Raw genomic sequence first — 23893 nt, forward strand, 5'->3', positions numbered from 1 at the left:
TATTTTTAACTTTATTTGTTATAATATAATGATATATTGTGGTGGTTTTTAATCTGCTTTCCTCTAATAGCTAATGATGCTGAACATCTTTTCATGAGCTTGTCATCCACTTTGATGTAATATATGTTCATGTCTTCTGACAATTTTTGTTCTTATTCAATTAAAATCCCGTGTTATTTTTTTATTATTACTTCTTATTCAACTTATTTGTGCATTCATTGGTTGATTCTTGTATACACCCTGACAAGGGATTGAAACCACAACCATGGCATGCTCTAGAGCATTGGAACAATGCTCTAACCATCTGAGATACCTGGCCAGGGTAAGTCATTTTTTATTATTCAGTTACAGTTGACATACCATATTATTTCAGGTTCAGGTATACACCCCACTGACTAAACATTAAAATAACTTACAAAGTGAGCATGCTGATAACTTGAGTACCCATTTGACACCATAGTTCTAGATTATTGACTATGGTCTCTATGCTGTATTTTATATCCCCATGGCTTCTGTAACAACAAACATGTACTTCTTTTTTGTAAAAAAAAATAAATAAATAAATAAAATAAAGCATTTATTTTTAGAGAGAGAGAAAGAGAAATATCAATGTGTGGTTGCATCTCATGTGCCCCCTACTAGGGACCTGGCCTACAACCCCAGCATGTGCCCTGACTGGGAATGGAACCAGTGACCCTTTGGTTCACAGGCCAGCACTCAATCCACTGAGTCACACCAGCCAGGGCCCAATATGTACTTCTTAATCCCTTCACCTTTTTCACTCATTCCAACCCCATCCCATCTGGCAACTGTCAAAATGTTTCCTGTATCTACGAGTCTGTTTCTGTTCTGCTCCTTCATTCATTTTGTTTTTTAGATTCACTTGTTGACACACATGTAATTTATTGCCATTTTATTACTCATATATATGTGTATGTATATATATATTTTAAGCCTCACCCAAGGACTTTCTCTCATTGCTTTTAGAGTGAGAGGAAGAGAGAAGAGAAACATTGATGTGAGGGAGAAGCACCCATTGGGTGCTTCCCATACTTTCCTGTACTGAGGATCTTCTGGGTCTGGAATGGGGATCATATGCACCCAAACCATGGATCAAACTCACAACCTAAGCATGTCCCCAGGTCAAGAATAGCATCCACAACTTTTTGGTTATGGGATGTCACTCCTAGCAAATAAGCCACAAGGGCCAGTGCTTATTGTTCCTACTTTTAATCTTTTTTCCCTCTTCTTCTTAAAGAATACACTTTAACGTTTCATTATTACTGGTTTGGTGATAATAAACTCCTTTAGCTTTTCCTTGTCTACGAAAGTCTTTAAATTTCCTTAGATTCTAAATGATAGCTTTGCTGGGTAGAGTAATCTTGGTTGTAGGCCCTTGCTTTTCATCATTTTGAATATTTACCAGTCCCTTCTGGCCTGCAAAGTTCCTGTTGAAAAATCAGCTGACAGTCTTAAGGGAGCTCCCTTGTAGGTAACTAACTGCTTTTCTCTTGCTGCTTTTAAGATACTCTGTCTTTTAACTTTTTGCATTTTAATTATGATGTGCATTGATGTGGGCCTCTTTGGGTTCATTTTGTTTGAAACTCTGTGCTTCCTGGACTTATATGTCTATTTTCTTCACCAGGTTAGGGCAGTTTTCCTTCCTTATTCTAATAGGTTTTAATTTTATATATTTAATCTTAATTGTATTTTGTTTCCATGCTCTCTCTCTTCCCCTTCTGGTATCTTCACGATAATAATGTTACTATGCTTGAAGTTGTCCCAGAGGTTCCTTCAATCTTTTCTTTTCCCTTTGTTCACTTTGCTCTTTTGATTGGGTGATTTTTCTTTCCTTATATTCCAAATTGCTGACTTGATTCTTGACTTCATCTGCTCTCACCATTGATTCCCTGTGAATTATTCTTCATGTCAGTTAGAGTATCCTTAATTTCTGGGTAGTCCTTTTTTATGCTGTTTAAGTTCTAAATTCAATTGTTCTTCCCATAAGTTCATTGAGCAACCTTATACCCAGTGTTTTGAACTCAGTATTTAGTACACTGCTTGTCTCCATTTTGTTTAGTTCTTTTTCTGGAGTTCTATTCTTTCATATGGGACATGTTTACTTGTTGCTTCATTTTAACAGCCTCCCTGAGTTTTGTATGTATCTGGTAGAGCTGCTAAGCCCTTAGGGTTGGTAGGGTGGCCTAATGCAGTAGATGTTGTGTAGGGTCATGGCACAGCCTCCCCAGTCATTCAAGCTGAGCATTCCAGGTGCACCCTGCCTCCACCATATGGCTGTGTACACCCTCTTGTTGTAGCTGAATCTTGATTTGTGTTGGAATGTCAACAAAAGGGATTTATCCCAAGGCCAATCAGCTGCAATGACTGGCTGCAACCACCAACCACCCTAAAGGCTTATCTGTGCAGTGGCCTGCCCCACAGAGCAGGACGTACATCAGCAGGGCTCCATTCTCCACTGATTCCACCTTTGAGCATATCACTTGAAGAGCTGATTGGGTGGTGGTGCTCTCCCATGGTCTGACGCTGTCCACCAGGTGTGCTAGCTTTGAGGAATCCCAGGAGGTGCAGGCCAAGCTCTGCCAGGACCTCTGTTCTGCCCAGGGTCACCCAGGTTGAGCTACAAAGTAATCTGAAAATGACTACTACTTGTGCTGGGCTTGGCAGTGTTTAGAAGCCAAGCTGTAAAACAAGGCAGGCAGCTGCTAGTGCCAGGCCTGGGGCCACCTGGCAAGAGGTATGAGGCATACTAAGGCCAGATGCTGCTTGTTTTGAGCATTTTGGAAAAGTGTGAAGCATGAGCTTAAACAGTCAATTCATATAGAAAACCACTGGAAACAGTTTGGGTGTGTCTACAAGACTGCTGGATGGAACCTCAGATAATCAACAGAACAGGGCAAACAATATAAACCAAGTTGACTGTGACTCTGATATAGCCCCCCATCCACCCTCTGCCAGCTCTGGGGGAGGAGGGTTCATCAGAGGATCAATGGGCCTCTGTCAGCATTTTTGTCTGGGAGAAAGCTGCCTCCTACCTCATGCCCTAATGCCAGACAATTCAGTTCTTCCCCATATGACCCTAGAGCCATTTGAGTTGCTATCCCAGTGCTGGAGCTCAGAGGAATCAAACCTAAAACCCTTCGGTTATCTCTTACCAACTGAACTATACTGGCCAGGGTCTTATCAGGGTTTTTTTACAGAGCGAATATTGTTAATTTTGACCATTCCAATTTATTAAATTTTTTTCCTTATCTGGATCATGTTTGTGGTGTCATGTCTAAGAACTCTTCATTAAGCTGTTAAGGTCCAATGATTTTCCATAAAATTATATATATTTTTATGTTTGCATTTAAATATATGATCCATTTTGAGTTAATTTTTACATATGCTGTGAGACTTAAGTTGAGGTTCATATTTTGGCCTATGGATATCCAACTGCTCCAGCACTACTATCCCTCCTCTATTGAATTATTTTTGCACCTTTCTAAAAATTCAGTTGGTTATATATTGAGGAATGCTGATCTATAGTTTTCTTTGTAGTAATGTCTTGAACTTCACTGGAAAGTATTTCCTCTTTTTATATTTTCTGGACGAGAGAGTATAGAATTGGTGTTAATTCTTAAACACTTAGAAGAATTCTCTAGTAAAATCATCTGGTCCTGGCGATTACTTTTTGGGGGACTCTCTTAAATTATAAATTCATTTTAGAAGTTATACAGGGATTTTCAAATAATCTATTTCACATTGGGTGAATGGTGGTAGTTTGCATTTTAGTAGGAATTAGTCCATTTAATCTAAATTTTACATTTATATATTTATTTTTTTTTTGCAGAATTCTTATGATCCTTTTGATGTACGTATGCCTTGTGTTACTCATTTTCAAAAAAAGAGATTTATTTACTTTTAGATAGAGAGGGGAAGGGAGGGGAAAAGAGAGGGAGAGAAATATCAATGTGCAAGAGATATATCGACCAGATGCCTCTTGCATGCCCCCAACTGGGGACCTGGCTTGCAACCCAGGCAAGTGCCCTGACTGGGAATTAAAACAATGACCTTTCAGTTTGCAGGTCAGTGCTCAATCCACTGAGCCAAGTCAGCCAGGCATGTCATTTGTGATTCAGCACATTTGTGTCCTCTTTTCCCCTTGTCAGTCTTGTTAGGGGTTTGTCAATTTTGCTGATCTTACCAAACAGCTATTTTTTAAATTTATTTTTCTGTTTTTGTTTTCAATTCCATTGATCTCTGGTCTTGTTTTTCCTTCCTTATTTTTGCTCTTCCAGGTTCCTGAGGTGCAAACATAGATAAATGATTTGAGACTTTTAATCCTTTCTAATGAAGGCATTTAATATACAAATTACCTTTAGAGCACTATGGTAGCTGCATTCCATAAATTTTCATGTTTTATTTTCACTTTCATTGTTCAAATATATTTTTTAAAGATGAACAACCATAACTTTTTAACCTAACTTATGACATATTATTAACATTCCAAGATATTTTTTCTTTTGCTTCAAGATTTTTTCTTTTTCTCTTTTATCTATGAATTATTCAGAACTGTGTTGTTTGGTTTCTGTGTGTTTACAGATCTGCCTGATAATATTTCTGCTATTCATTCTATTTTAATTATATTTTGGTCAGAGGTCACATTCTGTATGACTTCAAGTCTTTTAAATTTGTAGGAGTTTGCTCAGGGTTGGCTCTTAGAATGTGTTCCTTGAGTGCTTGAATAGAATGTGTATTTTGATGTAGCTGGGTGAAAGATTCTATCAATGCTGACTAGATCTTGCAGTTGTTTGATGGTGTGGTTCAGTCTCCTATATATTTTCAGATTGTCTATTTATGGACTGATATTGAAGTAACCCAACAATAATTATGGATTTGTCTATTTCTCCTTTTGCCTCACTTATTTTGTAGCTTTGTTGTTTGATGAGTACAAATTTAGGAATGTTATTTATCAGTGGACTGACCTTATTATCATTTTGTGCTACATTTCTCTGCCCCTACTAATCATATTCATTGTCCTGAAGTCTAACTTACCTGATTATTGACATTGCCACTGCTTTCTTTTTGCTAATGTTTGCATGATATATTTTTCCATCCTCTTATTTTCAAATTACCTGTATAATTACATTTACAGAGAACTTCTCTTAGACAGCACATAGTTAGGTCATTAAAAAAAAATCTACTCTGGAAATATATTTCTTTTAATTGCTGCTACATTTAGGTCCTAGCCAGGTAACTTAGTTGGTTGGAGTGTTGTCCTGCCTGATATGCCAAGTTTGCCGGCTGAGTCCACGGATCAGCGCACATTTAGGAATCAACCAATGAATGCTTAAGCGGGTGGAACGGCAGATTGATATTTCTCTCTCTCTCTCTCAAATCAATTTAAAAAGTAATTGTTGCTTTATTTAATTTCCACTTAATGTAATTATTAATGTTAGAATTAAGTCTCCCTTTCTTGTTTGTTTTTTTCTTTCTGTGGATTACTTGGACATTTTTTAGTATTCTATTTTTATTTATCTACAGTGTTTTTTAGGGTATCAATTTGTACATAGTTCATCACAGTCTACTGGTGCTGACATCTTTCCAGTTTAATTAAATCATAAAACCTATACCTGCCTTTATATCTCTTTATCCTCCTGTATATAATTATATTAAATATTCCTTCTACATGTATAGAGAACCACAGTAGCCAATGATAGAATTTCTGCTTTGATTGTCAAAAATAATATTTAAAAACTCAAAAGGAGAAGACTAGTATATTTACCCATATTTTTACTCTGTTGTTCTTTCTTCTTCCTAGTATGTCAAGAGTCTGTCTTTTACCATTTCCTGGATATATTTAATTTGCTTTCGCAAATCTTTTAGGGAAGGTGTGTAGGTGACAACTTCTCTTAAGCTTTCTTCCATCTGAGAATGCTGTGATTTTCATTGGAAAGGATGTTTCATTGCACAAAGACTGCTGGGTTGACAGTTTCTTTTCTTAGCCACTAAAAAATACTGAGACACTCCTCTACCCTCCATGGTTTCTGATAAATCTGCTGTCATTTGTTAATAATCTTCCCACTAGTTAAGTGTCTTTTGCTGAATGCAAAATTTCTTGTCATTAGTTTTCAGAAGTCTGACCATTGTACATCATGGTGTGGGTATCTTTGGGTTTATTCTTTGTGATTCACTCCACTTCTTGTACGTTTGTCTTTTTGTAGGTTCATGACTTGCCAAATTTGTGGAATTTTCAGCCCCCTTTCTCCTCTCCCTCATCAATTTCCATGACCCGAATGTTAGAACTTTAAAAAAAATTTTTAATTAAATTTATTGAGGTGATATTTGTAAGATTATATAGGTTTTAAGCGTACATTTCTATGATACACTTTTTTCTATTATTCACACTGTATAATTTCTATTGTTCTCTCTTCAAGTTCTCAGATTTGTTACTTGGTATCCTTCATTATGCTGTTGAACTCGCTCACTGAAATTTTTATTTAGTTACTGTTATTTTTTGTTCGTTCTACTTTGTATCTTCTTTGTCTCTGCTAAGACTTTCTATTTTTTTGCTGAGACTTTCTAACAAATTTTTCATTTGTTTCAAATGTTTGTAGTTACTCACTGAAACATATTTATGATGATTCCTTTAAATCTGTGTCAGAAAATTTTAACAACTGTTACATTAGTGTTGGCATCTATTTATTGCATTTATTATTTCAATAGAAACCTGGACATTTTGGGTATTATTTTAAAATGCTCCATATCTTACTTAAGTCTTCAATTTTGTCAGGTCTCATTTGTCACTGTTCTAGTGGGATTATGGGATTAATGAGATACCGCCTCCTTTCTGCCAGATGGAGGTAAAAATGTAGGTTTTCCACTTGATCTTTCAAGACACAGAGATTGTGGGGGCATGGATCCTCATTACTGTTGGACGGAAATGGGAGTTCTGGTACCCCACTAGGCCTCCACTGATAACACCATGGCTGAGCAGGGAAGGCTCGTCATTTCAGTGTTAAAGACTCAAACTCACTACCTGGACTTTTCTGACACTGCCCCAGCAGGGACTGGGAAGGGTTGCTTGTTGAGTTCAGTAGAAAAACTAGACTCCCTACATGGTTTCCAATGACACTGCCTGGGGAGGCGGGGGGAAGACTTGCCATTTCTCAGTGGATACAAAAATCTCTCCATTGGATCTTCCCTGAAACCATTGCGTCAGACAGCTGAAAATCTAGGCTCTTCATTTAGCATTTGCCGGTGAGAGTGGCGTTACATTTTTTTATGCTGTGTTTGGCTGACTAGAGCAGCGATTATGTAATTGTATAAGTTTTCTGACTTGCTAGCCTGACCCTTTTCTGGTCCATTGGCTAAAGAGAGAGGCTCTTCTTGTCTGTGCTTGTTGGTGTTTCCAGATTGCTGGTTTCTCCACTATGCAGTCTGGGATACATGCTGGGAAAAGAAAATCCATACTACTCATTTCTACGTCACTTCTTGGGACCCAAGTCCTCTCGCTGGTCTGCTTTCTCTTTACCATTCAGAATCTTTTTTATGTTTGTCTTATAATTAATGTCAAGGCTTCTTTAGCTGTACTTTGTAGGAGAAATAGGGGAAAAGTACTCTTACTCTATATTTTCAGAAGCAAGATTATAGCAGTCCATTATTTGTGGTTTCACTTTCCGCAGTTTCAGTTATCTGCAGTCAACTGAGGTCCAGAAATATTAAGTGGAAAATTCTAGAAATAAACAATTCCTATGTTTAAACTGTACACAATTTTGAGCAGTGTGATAAAATCTCACATTGTACTGCTTGAAATGTGAATCGTCCCTTTGTCCAGCATACCGATGCTGTCTGCATAGGCTCCCCATCCTCATTATCGAACGGTCATGGTATCACAGTGCTCACGGTTTTACTTAATAACGGCCCCAAAGATCAAGAGCGGTGATAATGGCAATTCAGATACGTCAAAGGAAAGCCATAAAGTGGTTCCTTTAAGTGAAAAGGGATGTAGGTAAAAGAAAAAAACACAGTATATTGGGTGTTTCAGACATCCACTAGGGGTCTTGAAATGTATTCCTAGCAGATAAGGAAGGACTATTGTATTCTAATGTTATAATTAAGATCTCTTTTCTTCCTTGAATTGGAAAGCTGAATAATTTGAATCTAGCACACTTGAATTTTACCGGTTTCAGAAATGGAATAAAAAGCAGAGGATATGCAAAAAGGATTTCTTAAATAATACTTAGTATCAAATAAGTGGTGCTAGGCTGAGTACACAATGACTAGTGGCAGGTTGGTAAAATACTGTCTATATCTTCTCAGATAACTATATATATAAAGCTACAAATGAAAAAAGAAAGCAACAAAACCCTACTACTGACACTATTCCTTAACAGCACAGAAAATTAGGACAGCATAAAAACCATCAAAAAGACTGAATCTAAAAGGTCAAAGGAAATAACCAACGAGAAGACGACACAGAGTACATGTCTTTCCAAAGGACTTTCATATATGTGGTAGAAAGACTTTTACAAGTTAACCAAAGGGAATGAAAATGTATTACATATTTGCAAACAAACATCTGTATCAAAAAACTTTTATGCTGTACATCCCTGATAATAAGAACTTGTTAAATGACAATGGAAAACATACATAATTTTAAAATCAATATTATTTCCCATTTGTTCACATGAAATTGTTATTTAGTCCTTTTGAAATTGTATTCTTTCCTCTTTCCTATTTGTCTTTTTTGGTTATAGCTACAGATTCAATTTCTGATCTTGATTCTTTTGGTCCTTTGGCCCTGATTTGCAAATATTAAGAACCACTGAAATAAAATTTTTGTGCTAAAATTTCAAGTGTTCTACAATAAAATTACAAAAGAAACTAAAGTATAATCTAATCTACATTACTTGAACCTGCAACTCCTATGTGGAGCTCTCATCATAATTCTTTGTATTTCAACCTATAAAGTTCAAATGTAATTTTCTCAGGAAATAAGACAATCCAAAAAGAGGGAAGAAAGATCTTGAAAAGGAATACATTTCATTAGAAAACAAAAGGTACCTCCTCATCCAATTCTTTCATTATCTTGTCTAGTTTAATGTTTGAAGTTCTGTAAAAACAAAAGCATTATAGATTAGAAATACGTTTATTTTTTTTATTGACCATGGGTGGAAACCCACATTTCTTTCTTTTCCATTTAACTAAAATTTTGCAACATTTTTTTGCGCTGTGGATCTCTCTGGCAGTCTGGTGAAGCTTATTATTGCTTCTTCTCAGAATAATTATTTTTAGAAGCATAAAATAAAATACATAGGATTAAAATAAAAGCCAAGATTATACTGAAATACAATCATAAACTTTTAAAAAAATGTGTGATTCAGTAATACGCATGCTTCTTTGTTAATTTTTTAAATTGCAAGATCTATGGCAGTAATTTCAAAGTAGCAGTGAGCACAAATTATATTTAGAGGTAACTGTATAATATTTGTAATTTCTATTGGTGATAAAAAATTCAGTTACTGCAAATTATTGTTGATTATTGCCTATATTCATAATTAAAGGAAATGCTGAATTTCACTTTTAGAGAAAATATTCACATTTTCTTATCTAAGTTTAAAGACCCCAAATATCATCCATGGATCCTTTATGAATTCCAGGTTAAGGACCTCTAATGTCACTTATGCAATACCTGCTACTAAATAAAATTAGCCATTTAACTTTTAATACAAGATTAACTAAATAAAGCAAAAGGTGGCATACACATATATGTATCAGTAAATATATCCACCAGCAACTTGTGCAACTTAAGATAAACTGAAAGTATATTATCTCCATCACAATTTATTTTCTTTGGCCCTGAACAGAATTCTGAGCTTCAAATTCATACACGCAGCCGTTCCCATGGATATCTCATCAAATACTTTATTCTGCATTTCCAGAACTCAACTTATTCCCTCTGCTCCATACCCCTACCCACAAAACTAATCTGCTTCTTCTCCAAGTGTCCCTCAGCAAAAGGAATGGAATCATCCTTGACTCATCTGCCTCCCTCATTCCCATATAGTAGAATTAATAAATGTCAAGTACTGCCAACTAACCAGACTTCTTTTTAAAAATCAAATTTGATCAGATATTTACTTGTATTTCTGAGAGGTTTTTTCTTTTTACTTCTTAGTTTAATAACGTTAAAAGTGTTTTTCCCATTACCCTTAGGATAAAAATTACAAATTTCTTAGCTTGTCAAAAACAAAGTCATCCAAGTTCTAGATTCTGCTGATCTTCCCAGACTCATCTTAGGCACCGGCATTCCTCCTCCCCCATTTTCACATGATCACTGGCACTTCAGCCATTCTTATTTTCCTCCTCAAAAAGATCCCCACCATCACCACCACCGCTAGTTTGTCATTTGCCTTTTAATTTTGATTATTGTATTTTTTGGATGTAGCAACTTCTCAACGTGCATGCAATAGCATCTATTTATTTCCTTCCCTTATTTCTGTATTTTATACTTAGAAATTCATTGCAAATCCTGGCATCAGTTAATTATTTACTTTTAGTCAAATGCTGTTATAAAGAAGGAAGGTTTGCATTATATGCTTAACTACTTAATCTATCAGGAATGGTATACCGTGAGAATTTTACTTATTTTGTCTTAACCCTGATCACAAAACTGCCAGTTTTCTCAATTCAGTTTGTTGCATACTTTATCTCTATATCACCTCTGTATTTCATTTATACAATATATCCACTAAAAATGTAATTATAAAAGGTTCTAATTAATAAGTAACTCACCATTATGCTATGTTATTTAAAATAATATATTTTTCATAAATATACACTCTTACTAAATTTAGACTCATGGCAAAAAATTCTCATTACTGTCCTAAAAAGATCATAGTGGAAAATAGAATGTCTATATCTGAAACTTAGTGAATTTTAATCTTCAACAATATTTACATCTTAGAAAGTATTTTATGTAATGCAAACTAATCTGCTCTTTCAGCTATCTAATTAAAATGGAAGAGAAAAACAATAAATCAGGCACAAAATGAATCAACACTATATAGTTTTTTAATAAGGACCTTGGGGAACAAATACATTTTATATTCTGAGGAAAATACCTCTACAATGCCAACATACACATTAATTTCCAATTCTAACCTAAACATTTTTCACTGATTGTGCATCAGTAGCAACCTTTATATCCCCATCTTACTTCTGCTTATTTTCCAGTGTTTATAGAGTGAAAGCTTTAAATAAGCTTTGCTGTACAACTTTTAATGTAAAGAACATAATTACTTTCTTACCTGCACTTTTGCTCCATTTCATCTTTTAACTGCATTTCATTATGTAGTTGTTCTTCCAGCTTATAAATTGTTTTTTGCAAACTTTCCTGCTTTAATTAAAAACAAAACAAAACTCATTCTACTAAGAATATTCATAGAGAATTTAAAAACAGCAAGTTTATGTTACCATTTTACACTGTTTAGGCAGGAATTGTTTGATTCAATCTTACCCTTTTCCTATCTGACATTTTATTATTAATGTAACAAGCATTACCCCCCCAACACTTACACATATGTCAGGCACTATGGGGGGAATAGTAATACAAAAATAAAAAAAGATTTTGTAACTGTTCTTATGGAGCTAACAGTTAAATAGTGAGGCATGGGAGAATGAGATGGTGGAAAGAACCTACAGTCACCCATAGACATACACACAAAAATTACAATATAATGAATATAGTAAGTAATAATAAAATTACATGTAAAATGTTATGAATGTAAGAAGTCACATCCAGTTCTTCCAGGAAGGTGTCAAGTTTGAGATGAAACCTACAAGATCAATCATACTTACCAAGCAGAAAAGATGGCAGAAGGCAGGCATTTTAGCCATGCAAAAGTAGAGGCAGAAAAAAATGATATATTTGGGAAATTCAAAGAAACTAACTATACACAGAGCACATAATACAACAAGAAGAACAAATAACATTAATATCTGAAAGGTGAGCAGGACCATGATCTTTGTATACAAGAAGAGAAGGGGAGGACTTAGATGTATAAGCATTTTAAAAAGAGAAATGACATAGTACTGGCATTTTAGAAACATCACTTCAGTAAATAAAGTGAACAGATTAGAAGGTAGAAAAATTCTAGACAAAGCAACCGATTAATCATCTAATGAAACAGTTTAGGCAAAAGAGTACAGAGGTCTGATACAAGGCAGAGGTTCTAGGAATGAGAGGAGGAAATATATAACTGCAAATTAGAAGGCAGAATTTATAACCTAACCTGACTGATTTGTAATAAGAACAGAGTACCATTACAAATGCAAGTAACAATAAGAACTGCTGGGAAGGGGATGGAGAGAGAAGAACTGAGTTTAGGTTTAGCCTAGGTTGAGGTGCCTGAGAGGGGAGGGAGGGAAGAAGGAAAAAGGATGTGAGGAGGGGGGAAGAGAATCTGCAAATTGGACCGAAGATAAAATCCAAAGAGACAGGAAGAAAAAAAAAAAAGAATGAGCACATGAAAAAGTTACAAACACTTCTAAGGAGAAGGAATTAGTAACAAATGCAGCAAAACAGTAAATTAAGTTATGGAATGAAAATTATTCATTGTATTTGGCACTCGCAAAGTTGTTCACTAGCTTCTCTGCTAGAAGACTTTCATGTCAAGGAAGAGTTAAAAATTAAGTTAGCTGACTTTTATATTTACTTCTAGATGAACAGAAATACTAGGCATGCCAATGTTTTCTTCTTCCCCTGTGATCTTACCAGGACAAAAGATAAAAAGGCAACAGCCACTGAAAGTAAGTTATGGCAATCATCAATAAACAAGATCAGCCCCCTAGAACATGACTCCACTGAATATTTTTTGAAGTCCTGATGTACTACTGATCCTACAGATAAGTAACACACTGAGAGCTAGGTTGCAAAACCTCCTTATCGTCATCTTCCATAGGTCAAAGGTGCTTAAATTTTAAAGATTTCTGAGCTCTTGTTAGCTATATGACTTGGCAAATAGCTGTACTGGCAAGAGAATTTAAGAGAAAAAGAAGACCCAAACAGTTAACAGGTACTCACATAATTCATTTCTCTTTTTCTCCCTTTCCCGTCCCATCACATGTTCTCTTACATTTAAGAGTTAAAATACCAAGGAGAAAGAGAATTTTATCAAGCTTCTAAAAAATGATTGTTACTTACCTCCCCAGTTAAAAATTATGTCAATTGTAGTACATAAAGAGTTTAAAAAAATCTAAGAATGGTCAGATTAATTATTTCTGATATTTATAAGAACGATCTGGTTCACCCAAAAGAACATTCTCAAAAGTAAACAAGTAAGATTTTTACTTTAACCTCTATCTACTGAATCTATATGAAAACAGAAAGGACTCATGTCTCTAATATTTACTTCCAGTAATTTTCAGTAGTCAAACCAGAAGTCATTCTCCATTTGCCCCTTCTCCCTTTTCTCATTGAAGATCCATTAGACGGGATGATCTGCATTCTGTTGCCCTATAATTTTAAGGCTGTTTTCAGCCTGCATGGGACAGCAGTAGGGAATTAGAAAGTGGGACGAATGAAGTTCTTTTCACTCTCCCCACACTCCTCTTGCATTACTGTGGTTCTGGCAGTGTTCTATCTCTTTTGCTCCTCATTTATGATTCTATGATTGTGCAGAGCTGTAGCAACAAGATTTGCCTCCCCTAAGTCCTTCAGACTAGGGGCAATGACTTCTCATTGTTAATCATTGGGTGCTTTAGCACACTTTATTTATTGCTCCCCTTTAATCCTGCTCCTACCACTGTTAATAGTCTCTTCATTAAACTCTCTTCATTTAATGAATGAATAAACAAAATGTGATTTATACATTTAATAGAATATATCTGGCCTCAAAAAAGAATAAAACTGATGCATGCTAGAAAGATGAACCTTGAGGACATTATGCTAAGTGAAATAGACCAATCACAAAAAGTGAAAAATTACTTAAGTCTACTCACATGAGGTACCTAACATAGTCAAATTAAGAGACAGAAAGTAGAATAATGGTTACTAGGAGGATGGGGAAAGGAGAAATGGGGAGTTTAATGGATATAGGGAGTTGAATGAATATAAAGTTTTAGTCTGGATGAAGAAAAGGTTCTGGAGATGGATGGTGGTTAAAAGTTGCATAACAACGTGAAGGTGCTTAATGGCACTGAATTATACACTTATAAACTGGTTAAAATGGTAAATTTTGTGTTAAGCATATTTTATCACACATACAGAATTTTCTTCATTTAAATCTTTCAAATGTGCCATCTATTTTCCTGTCAAAACCCTTCCGATAAAATTGATTAATCAAAAATTCCTAATCCCAAGGGATTAGAAAGACCAAACTGTCCATCTGTGTAGCAATATACAGATTATCTCCCCTCACATGTAATAAACCATGTGATATTTAGGCAAGAAATCAAACTAGAGAACAGACAGGAGGTAAAAAGTACTATAAAAATCTATTAACTTCCAGCCAAGATGGAGGCATAAGGGGAAACACTGTGCCTCCTCACATAACCGAATTTAAGGACAACAAAGATTTATAAACAAAACCAGAACAGACAGAAAATTGAACTGTATGGAAGTAAGACAATGAACCATTCATCCAGACTGGTAAGAGGGGCGTAATCAGTGGCCGTCAAAGAGCTCCGACAGGAAAAAGCGGTGGTTGGCAGACCTGGGGGTGCAGGTGGCACTGGCCTAGCAGACCCGGGACTGGGGAAGGAAACCCAGTGAGCAGACCCGGTGAGGCACACAAGGTGGTTGGCTAACCGTAGGCAGCTGACCGTGGTCAAACATTTGTGCCGTAGATAAACCAGGCAAAAAACAGGCAGTGAGACAGACCGCGCAACCCACGGCCCCAGCGATGGGAAATAAAGCCTAAAAACACACATTGAAACACCTGTGGGGGTTGAGGTGCTGGGAGAGACCCCCAGGCTCACAGGAGTTTGTTGGAGAGACCCTCAGGGTCCTGGAACATACACAAGCTCACCCACCCGGGGAACCAGCACAGGAAGAGCCCAATTTGCTTGCAGGAAGCTGCAGAGAGGACTGAAATTCAAGAGAGAGCGGAGCCAGCACCATTGTTCCTTCTTTGCCCCTGCCCCCACATACAGCCTCACAACCCAGTGACTGGGTTGCCCCGCCTTGGTGAACACCTAAGGCTCTGCCCCTCACATGTAACAGGTGTGACCAGACCAAAAAATTATAGCTTAAATGAAAGAACAAATCAAAGCCCCAGAGCCAATACTTCTAAGTGACAAAGAGATAGCCAACCTATCGGATGCACAATTCAAAACACTGGTGATCAGGATGTTCACAGAACTGGTTAATTTTGGTTGCAAATTAGATGGAAAAATGAAGGCTACACTAAGTGAAATGAAGAAAAATGCACAGGAAGAAGGAAACTGGGACTCAAGTCAATGGAGTGGACCAGAAGGAAGAAAGAAACAACCAAACAGAAAAGAATGAAGAAACAAGAATTCAAAAAAAATGAGGAGAGGCTTAGGAACCTCCAAGACAACTTTAAACATTCCAACATCTGAATTATAGGGGTACCAGAAAAGGAAGAGGAAGAGCAACAAGTGGAAAATGTATTTAAACAAATAATGAAGAAATTCCCCAATCTGGCAAAGGAAATAGACTTCCAGGAAGTCCAGGAAGCTCAGAGAGTCCCAAAGAAGTTGGACCCAAGGAGGAACACACCAAGGCACATCATCATTACATTAGCCAAGATTAAAATGAAGGAGAGAATCCTAGAAGCAGCAAGAGCTAAGGGGACAGTCACCTACAAAGGAGTTCCCATCAGACTGTCAGCTGATTTCTCAAAAGAGACCTTACAGGCAAGAAGGGGCTGGAAAGAGGTATTCCAAGTCATGAAAGGTAAAAGGACCTACATCCAAGATTGCTCTATCCAGCAAAAGTACCATGTAGAATGGAAGGGCAGATAAAGTGCTTCTCAAATAAGATTAAGTTCAAGGAGTTCATCATCACCAAGCCCTTATTATATGAAATGTTAAAGGGACTTACCTAAGAAAAAGAAGATAAAAAAGATGAACAGTGAAAGGACAGCAAACTCACAGTTATTAACAACCACACCTAAAACAAAAGCAAACTAAGCAGACAGCAAGATCAGGAGCAGAGCCACAGAAATGGACATCATGTGGAGGTTAGCAACAGGGGAGTGGGAGGAGAAGAGAGGGGGAAAAGGTACAGAGAATAAGTAGCATAGATGGTGGGGAGAAAATAGACAGGGGGAGGGCAAGAGAAGTGTGGGAAATGTAGAAGCTAAAGAACTTATGACTCATGGACATGAACTAAAGGGGGGAAATATAGGTGGGAGGGGGTGAGCAGGGTGGGGGGGAAATGGAACAACTGTAATGGCATAATCAATAAAATATATTTTAAAAATCTATTAAAATTTAAGAAGGAATTTTTACCTTTTGCGTCAGCATGGACCTGGAGATTATTATGCTAAGTGAAATAAGCCCGTCAGAGAAAGACAAATACCACATGATCTCACTTATATGTGGCATCTAATTAACTAAATAGAAACAGAGGCATAGATACATGGAACGGACTGACAACTGTTAATGGGAAGGAGCAGGAGTCACTGAATGAGGAAAGGGAAAAATATTAGACAAAGAATATATACGCATGACCCATGGACACACACAACAGTGTGGTTATGGTCAGAGGGAACGGGTGTTGGGACCTGGGTGGAGGTGGGCTAAGGAGGGGAAAATGAGGACCTCTGTAACAGTGTCACTAATAAAAATAAATGAAAAAAATTTAAGTTTACCATTTTGACAGTTGCTAGATGGGAAAGGGTTGAGAGGATGGATGAAAAAAGTGAAGAGATTAAGAATTATAAACTAGTTGTTACAGAATAGACATTGGCATAGGGAACACAGTCAGTAAAATTCTAATAACTGTATGGTGTCAGATGAGTATGAGATTTATCAGGATAATCACTTAGTAAGTTATATAATGTCTAATCACTATGGTATACACCTAAAACTAATATAATACTGTATGTCAACTGATATTGAAAAATTAAAAACTGATTAAATGGCAAAATAAATAAAAAGAAATTTCACTACATATTTAGAAGCAATATAACTTTACTTAATATCATGCAGGCAATATACATTCTCCACAAGATAACTTTTTAAAAAAGAGTAAGAAAATACCTACCAAGCTTTTATCTGTGTTAGAACTAGTTCTGTTATCATTAGGATTTGCTGAAGATAAGTATCTGAAAGGAAAAAAGATGTTACAAGTAAAACATAAAACTCTTTAATGTCCAATGACAACCAATAACAAATACTACGTGTTTTTGTACTTGCTCTACTTTCAAAAATGGAGTACAGGTAAGGTTGCTATTGCTGCTGCCATGCTGTCCCTGCCACGACTTGTACCTTGCTATAACTACTGCACTATTATTACCACATCTACTATCGCCACCACTACAGCCACTGCCTTGGTTAACCAGTAGAACTCTCTCAAAAAGATAACAAATAACGACAGTATACTTCACAGCTGTTGTAGGGCAGTTGTTAATGTACTAGATATTAACAGTAGAAAACAGAAGACAATCAAGTGTCCTTTAACTATCATTAAACATATATAACAATGCTCTAAAAGAAACAGCAGGAAAATATATCACTTTCTATGTTTTCCTTGGAAAATTATTTAGATCAACTAGTGAATAAAATAATCAAGAGACAACTACAGCTATGTAGCAGAGTGGTAGAGAAAAGGTCCCAGGTGACAAATGACAAACTTTAGAGGTACTAAAATTTAATTCCATTGACTATTAAGTTAATTCATAAATTCAGTGCAAGATTCTGCATTATATAATGTAAATAAAAAAATATAGGAATGCCAGTAGAATCTGAATTAGATAAGAGATTACACTCTTTGATCTGTATGATGTCTTCTAAATTTAGTATGCTATATAACTGAAGTTGGTATTTAGCCTTCTGCAAAGTTGACATGTTTCCCCGAATGCAGCACTGGGAATGTAAGAACACCAACTGTACCCATCCATTTGCTCTTCTACTTCTTTTTCTCTTTCTTTCAAGGTTCTTTTGCATACTGTTGCTTTTATATAAAATGTGGTAATTCAGGTAACTTTTTTAAATGAAAGACATGTTAAATTATTAGTAATGTAGTGAAAAAGTTTAAGGCTATTTTTTAAAATAATTTTTAATTCAGCTATACTTCACCAATAAGGATCTCTGCCCTTGGTAATCAAAAGTATGTTTAGATTTCAGAAGTAACAATTTCAGAAGGTTTTTATTTTATACCAGTAATTCAAAATTATACTTACTCCTATATAGTATAGTCCTGTAATATTAGATATATTACAATACAGCTAATCAATACTTTCCTGATTTTTTATTTATTAAGAGTAACTGTCCCCTTGACCATTGACATAATATAAATGCATTTACTAAACAATAGTATATTACTCAATAAGGCAGTGGTACTTAAAAACACAGTTCAATTTCTACTTTTAAGAACCAGAAATTTAGTTTGAGATATGCAACAAATGAATGTAAGAAAAAAAAACAGAGAACATAATCAAGTGCATGACAACATAGTACAAGTAGTATAATGTTTATCTAATTCTAATTAGCTTCGTATAGATGAACCTAAATAAAGTAATTAACTGCAATTATCTACAGAAAATCCCTGCAGTTTTACAGGTTGTTTACATCAACATCTCAAGTGTTTCAGAAACCAACCCAGAGAATAATTGATAAAAAAATTTTTTTAAGAGAGGGATGTTTCAGCAAAAACTGCTTTAAAGCTTCTCTGTGTATTTATTTCAATATAAAATAGCTACAATATTATACTCATGGAGTGTTAGGAGGAAAAAAAATTAAAATATGGGACTTTTCTAAGGGTCAAAACTCAAACTACCTACCTGACTGGTGATGCAACAAAAAGTATCCAATACTGTCTTACATTTAGGTTACTACAAAAATGCACAAGCCAGGACTAAATTGCCTTACTTTCTAAACTTGACCTGAATTCGCTCTTATTAAAAGTTATGACTAAAATGACAAGATGCTTCACTTTAAAATAAGGTTAACTTATAATAACCGCAAATTTAATAATTACTCAAAGCCATTCAAATATCTAATGCCACTCTGATGGAATATAATTTACTTAAAAATATATATTTTAAACATAAATTTAATAAGTAGATTTGACACACCCAGTAAATGTTGCCATATGGCTCACTATATATTGGTATAGCACTTTGTTTAGATTTCTATTGTGTAGTTCTTTCCAACCTATATTATACAATTTATCCATATTCTTGCTAGGATATGAACATCTCAAGAGAAGGTACTATAACTTACTCATTCTTTCTCTGTACCTAGGTGCTTAGTATATACCACACAAAGAGTAAGATGTCAAATATGCTTGTTGAATGAATGAATAAATGAATACTCAGCCAAGTAAAAAAATAATATTAAATGTTTAACCTATATCTCAAGTGCATACAGTTAATACTGACTGCTTATTCCATGTAAAGCATTGTTCTAAGTGTGTTACTGTTTTGATTTACTTAACCCTTACAACAACTCTATCAAACTAGTATTATCATTATTATCATAATCATCTTCCCTATTTTTGAAAAAATAGAGGCATAAAAAGCCAAAGTTACTTGCCTAATTTAAGGCCACAACGTCTTACATGTTCTAAGACAGGGTGAATTCATTGAGCAGTTTTGGGGAGGGGTCATAATTTTTGAAGAGCTAAAAATTACAGGCTTTTGGTATGTATCAATGCAGTTAGGATAATGCTAGAAAACTGTGTTGTTCCAAAATGTATTTTATAAAGCCAGAACTCTTTGGATAACAAGATTATCCAAAATATTAGTATTAAAAGAATCTTTTAACCTATTAATTGTTATAATTTGAAGATATATAGTGTATCAAAAACAAAGAATTTCCAAAAATGGTATCCTGAATGTGGATGAGTCTGAAAGAAATTAAATATGAAATACTAGAAATATCATGCATTGCTGAAAAATGGCATATTAAGGTATCTCTTTTTATACCATTCAAATCTACCTTAAAGCTCTTAAAATGATTTTTAGATGTCCCTAAGAAAATAATAAATATGACTACACAAATTAGTACCTGTCCCTAACATCATACGTACCTACGGTTGCTATAATAGGTAAATCCTACAAAAGGGAGTTGATTGCCAACAAAAGCTTTAGGTATAGGAAACGTTTCCTCATCTCCTTTATCTTCTTCCAAGTCATCAAAGTTACTTGTATCAATGTCACTACTTAAATCAGGTACAACTGGTGCTACAGCTAAAAATAAAAACAAAATTAGTAGTTCACTTCAAATTTAATGTAAAAATAAAGTGAAACAAAAATTATATACCAACTACTAATGGTTTCTTACAAACAAGTAACTTGCAAACCACAAATTCCAAATGGGGAGAGTCATATTATAGTATGATTTATTAGGATAATCAATTAATTGATATTGATCATGTAGAATTCTGTGGAACAATGATCTTACTTCAAAATCACTTATAATTACACAGATATAATTGCATATCTCACATTTAATCTGAATATTACAAGGCAAGTATTATTAAGGTTTGTTTTAGAATACTATAGCATAAAATATGCAAAAGCAGTTAGAACTATAAAAGACTTTTCAGAAATTATAGCATAAAGAATTGTAACCGAAGTTGATTAGTTTCAAATACAGTATTGTGTCTGTTAATGTGCTCTATAGCAAACTAGGAATCAAGGATACTTCTTAGTAGTCCTGGAATACTGGAATCTGGTACTGAAATATTTTTCTCAATCTAAAATCTAGATGATCGGTATCCTCCCCCCTCAGTCAATAAATGTAAGATTAACTTATAAGAAGCAGAGTATTTTGAACTATATTTTCAGACTCGTTACCTTTCCTGAATCAAGTGATTAAGGAACAACTCAGTGAGGTATTTATGAAATGCCTGTAAGGAAAAAAGGAAACAGGCCAGTGTGGCTCAGTTGGCTGGGCATCACCCCCAAAACTGAAAGATTGCGTGTATGGTCCTCGGCTGGGCATGTATGAAAGGCAACCAATCAGTGCTTCTCTCATATATTGATGTTCCTCTCTCATATCAATGTTTCTATCCCTCTCTTTCTCCCTCCTTTCCCCTCTCTCTAAAATCAATAAGTATATCCTTAGGTGAGGAATGAATGAATACATAAATTTTTTAAAAATCTTTAAGAGTTATAAACCTGAAGGGGGGCAAGGCTTATACATACATAATAATATAAAACCATACATGACAATGCTTAAATCTTCATTACACAAAAGTACCATATGAAACTAATGCTACTACTATCTTCCTTCGGGCTCGTTATAGAGAGTGAATTCTAAAAAAAAGTTTTTACCTACTGCCAACATCATGCTCAATAGGCAAAAAATAGAAGTATTTCCCTTAAGATCAGAAACGAGACAAGGGTGCTGCTTTAACAACTCTTACACATATTTTTGGAACATAGTAATGGAAGTTCTAGCCACAGCGATTAGACAAAAAAGGAATAAAGGGCACCCAAACTGAAAAGGAGCAAGTAAAACTCATTATTTGCAGATGACATGATAATGTACACAGAAAACCTAATAGGCTCCACCAAAAAAACTTCTTGATCTAATTAAGTGAATTTGGCAAATTAATGGGATGCAGTTATTATTCAGAAATCAATGGTATTCTTGTATACCAATAATGAATTATTAGAAATGTAAACTAAGAAAAAAACCACATTTACTATATCAACAAGAAAAAGTCCTTGAGAAAGAACAACGAAGGTGGAGGGATCACAATACCTGATATTAAACTATATACTACAAGGTCACTGTAATCAAGACAGCTTGTTGCTGGCATAAGAACAGATGCACATATCAAAGGAACAGAATAGAGAGCCCAGAAATACATCCATGTCTCTATGGTCAATTAGTATTCAACAAGGGGGGCACAAGCATACAGTGGAGTAAAAAATAGTCTCTTCAATAAGTGGTATTGGGAGAACTGGACTGGTACATGCAAAAAAGTGAGACTAGACCGTCAACTTACACCATATACAAGAATAAACTCACGGGGGGTGGGGTGGGATGGGAGAAATAGATAAAAAAAATGTACTTGAAAAGTAACTAAATAAAATTTAATATTAAAAAAAAGAATAAACTCAAAATGGATAAAGAACTTAAAATATAAGTTGTGATACCATAAAAGTCCTAGAGGAAAACATAGGCAGTAAAATTTCAGACATCTCATGTAGCAATATTTTTGCTGATATATCTGCTAGAGCAAGGGAAATAAAAGAAAAAAGAAACAAAGGGAACTACATCAAATTAAAAAGTTTCTGCATGGCTACAGAAACCATCATCAAAATGAAAAGGGAACTCACCGTATAAGAGAACATATTTGCCAACGATACACCTAACAAGGGTTTAATCTCCAAAATATAGAAAACCCGCATACGATTCAACACCAGGAAGACAAACAATTCAAAAAATAGGCAAAGGACCAGAACAGACACTTCTTCAAGGAAGACATACAGATGGCCCATAGACATGAAAAAAAAAATGCTCAACATCACTAGTCATCAGAGAGATGCAAATTAAAACCACATGAGCCCTGGCTGGTGTAGCTCAGTGGACTGAGCGCAGGCCTGCGAACCACATGATCACGGTTCGATTCCCAGTCAGGGCACATGCCTGGGTTGCAGGCTGGTTCCCTGCAGGCCAGTTCCCAGCAGGGGACGCACGAAAGGCAACCATACATTGATGTTTCTCTCCTTCTCCCCTTCCCCTCTAAAAATAAATAAAATCTTAAAAAAAACCCACAAAAACTCACATGAGCTACCACTTCACACTGGTCAGAATGGCCATCATTAATACATCAGCAAACAAGTGCTGACAAGGATGTGAAGAAAAGTGAACTCTAGTGCACTACTGGTAGGAATGTGGGGAATGCAGACTGGTACAGACACTGTGGAAAACAGTATCAAATTTCCTCCAAAAATTAAAAATGGAACTGCCTTATGACCCAGCAATTCTATTACTGAATACACCCTAACAATCCTGAAACATGATTTCAAAGGAACATAAGCACTCTTATGTTCATAGCAGTTTACTACAGCCAAGTGTTGGTAACAGCCTAGCTATCAGTACATGAGTGGATTAAATTGTGGTGCGATTACACAATGGAATACTAAGCAGCAGAAGCAAAGGAGGAAGTACTACCTTTTGGGATAGCATGGATGGAACTGGAGACTATTATGCTAAATGAAATATATTAGCCAGTCAGCAAAAGACAAATACCATGTGACCTCACTTATAACTGTAATCTAATGAACAAAATAACGAGAAAAATATAATTGAGATATGGAAACATGGCAAAACTGATAGCTGTAGGATTGGAGGAGGGAGAGGTGGAATGGGGGAAGGAAGGAGAAGGGATTAGTCAAAGAAAATGACTGACTGACTTATGGACATGGACAATGGAGAGGGAAATGACTACAGGTGATGTGTGGGCTGGGTAGGGAGAAGGAAGGGAAAAAACTGGGACAACTGTAATAAAATAAACAAAATAATGTAGAAAAACAGGTTTTAGGAAAAATGACTTTTCAGTTAAAAGATACAGGGGTATAATAAACATCACTGAAATATTATGGTTACAATACTGAATAACTACTCTAGATAAAATCATCTCATGTTTCTTAACTGACCTGGTTTCATGATCTTAATCTTTTTACATATAGGAATCATTTTTCTACGGAATCATCTGGATATTCCAGGCCAGAAATAACTA

The 23893-nt window shown here is 35.5% G+C and overlaps 1 protein-coding gene across 2 annotated transcripts in view; it reads right to left on the reverse strand.

Moving 5' to 3' along the window:
* Positions 1–23893, reverse strand: part of ROCK1 (Rho associated coiled-coil containing protein kinase 1) — a 153870-nt gene that overhangs the window by 58764 nt on the left and 71213 nt on the right. Inside the window, exons 10-13 of one of the 2 annotated variants that reach the window (XM_037158389.2) lie at positions 20225–20384; positions 17237–17297; positions 11313–11398; positions 9067–9115 (exon numbers count right to left, since the gene is read on the reverse strand). In XM_037158389.2, coding sequence (XP_037014284.1) covers positions 9067–9115; positions 11313–11398; positions 17237–17297; positions 20225–20384 — 356 coding nt within the window. Of the gene's footprint in view, positions 1–9066; positions 9116–11312; positions 11402–17236; positions 17298–20224; positions 20385–23893 lie in introns of both variants that reach the window. The other variant, XM_037158388.2, reaches the window with a different exon arrangement.

This window comes from Artibeus jamaicensis, unplaced genomic scaffold (assembly GCF_021234435.1).
Source record: "Artibeus jamaicensis isolate MK-2021 breed Jamaican fruit bat unplaced genomic scaffold, CSHL_Jam_final contig_354, whole genome shotgun sequence".
NCBI lineage: Eukaryota > Metazoa > Chordata > Mammalia > Chiroptera > Phyllostomidae > Artibeus > Artibeus jamaicensis.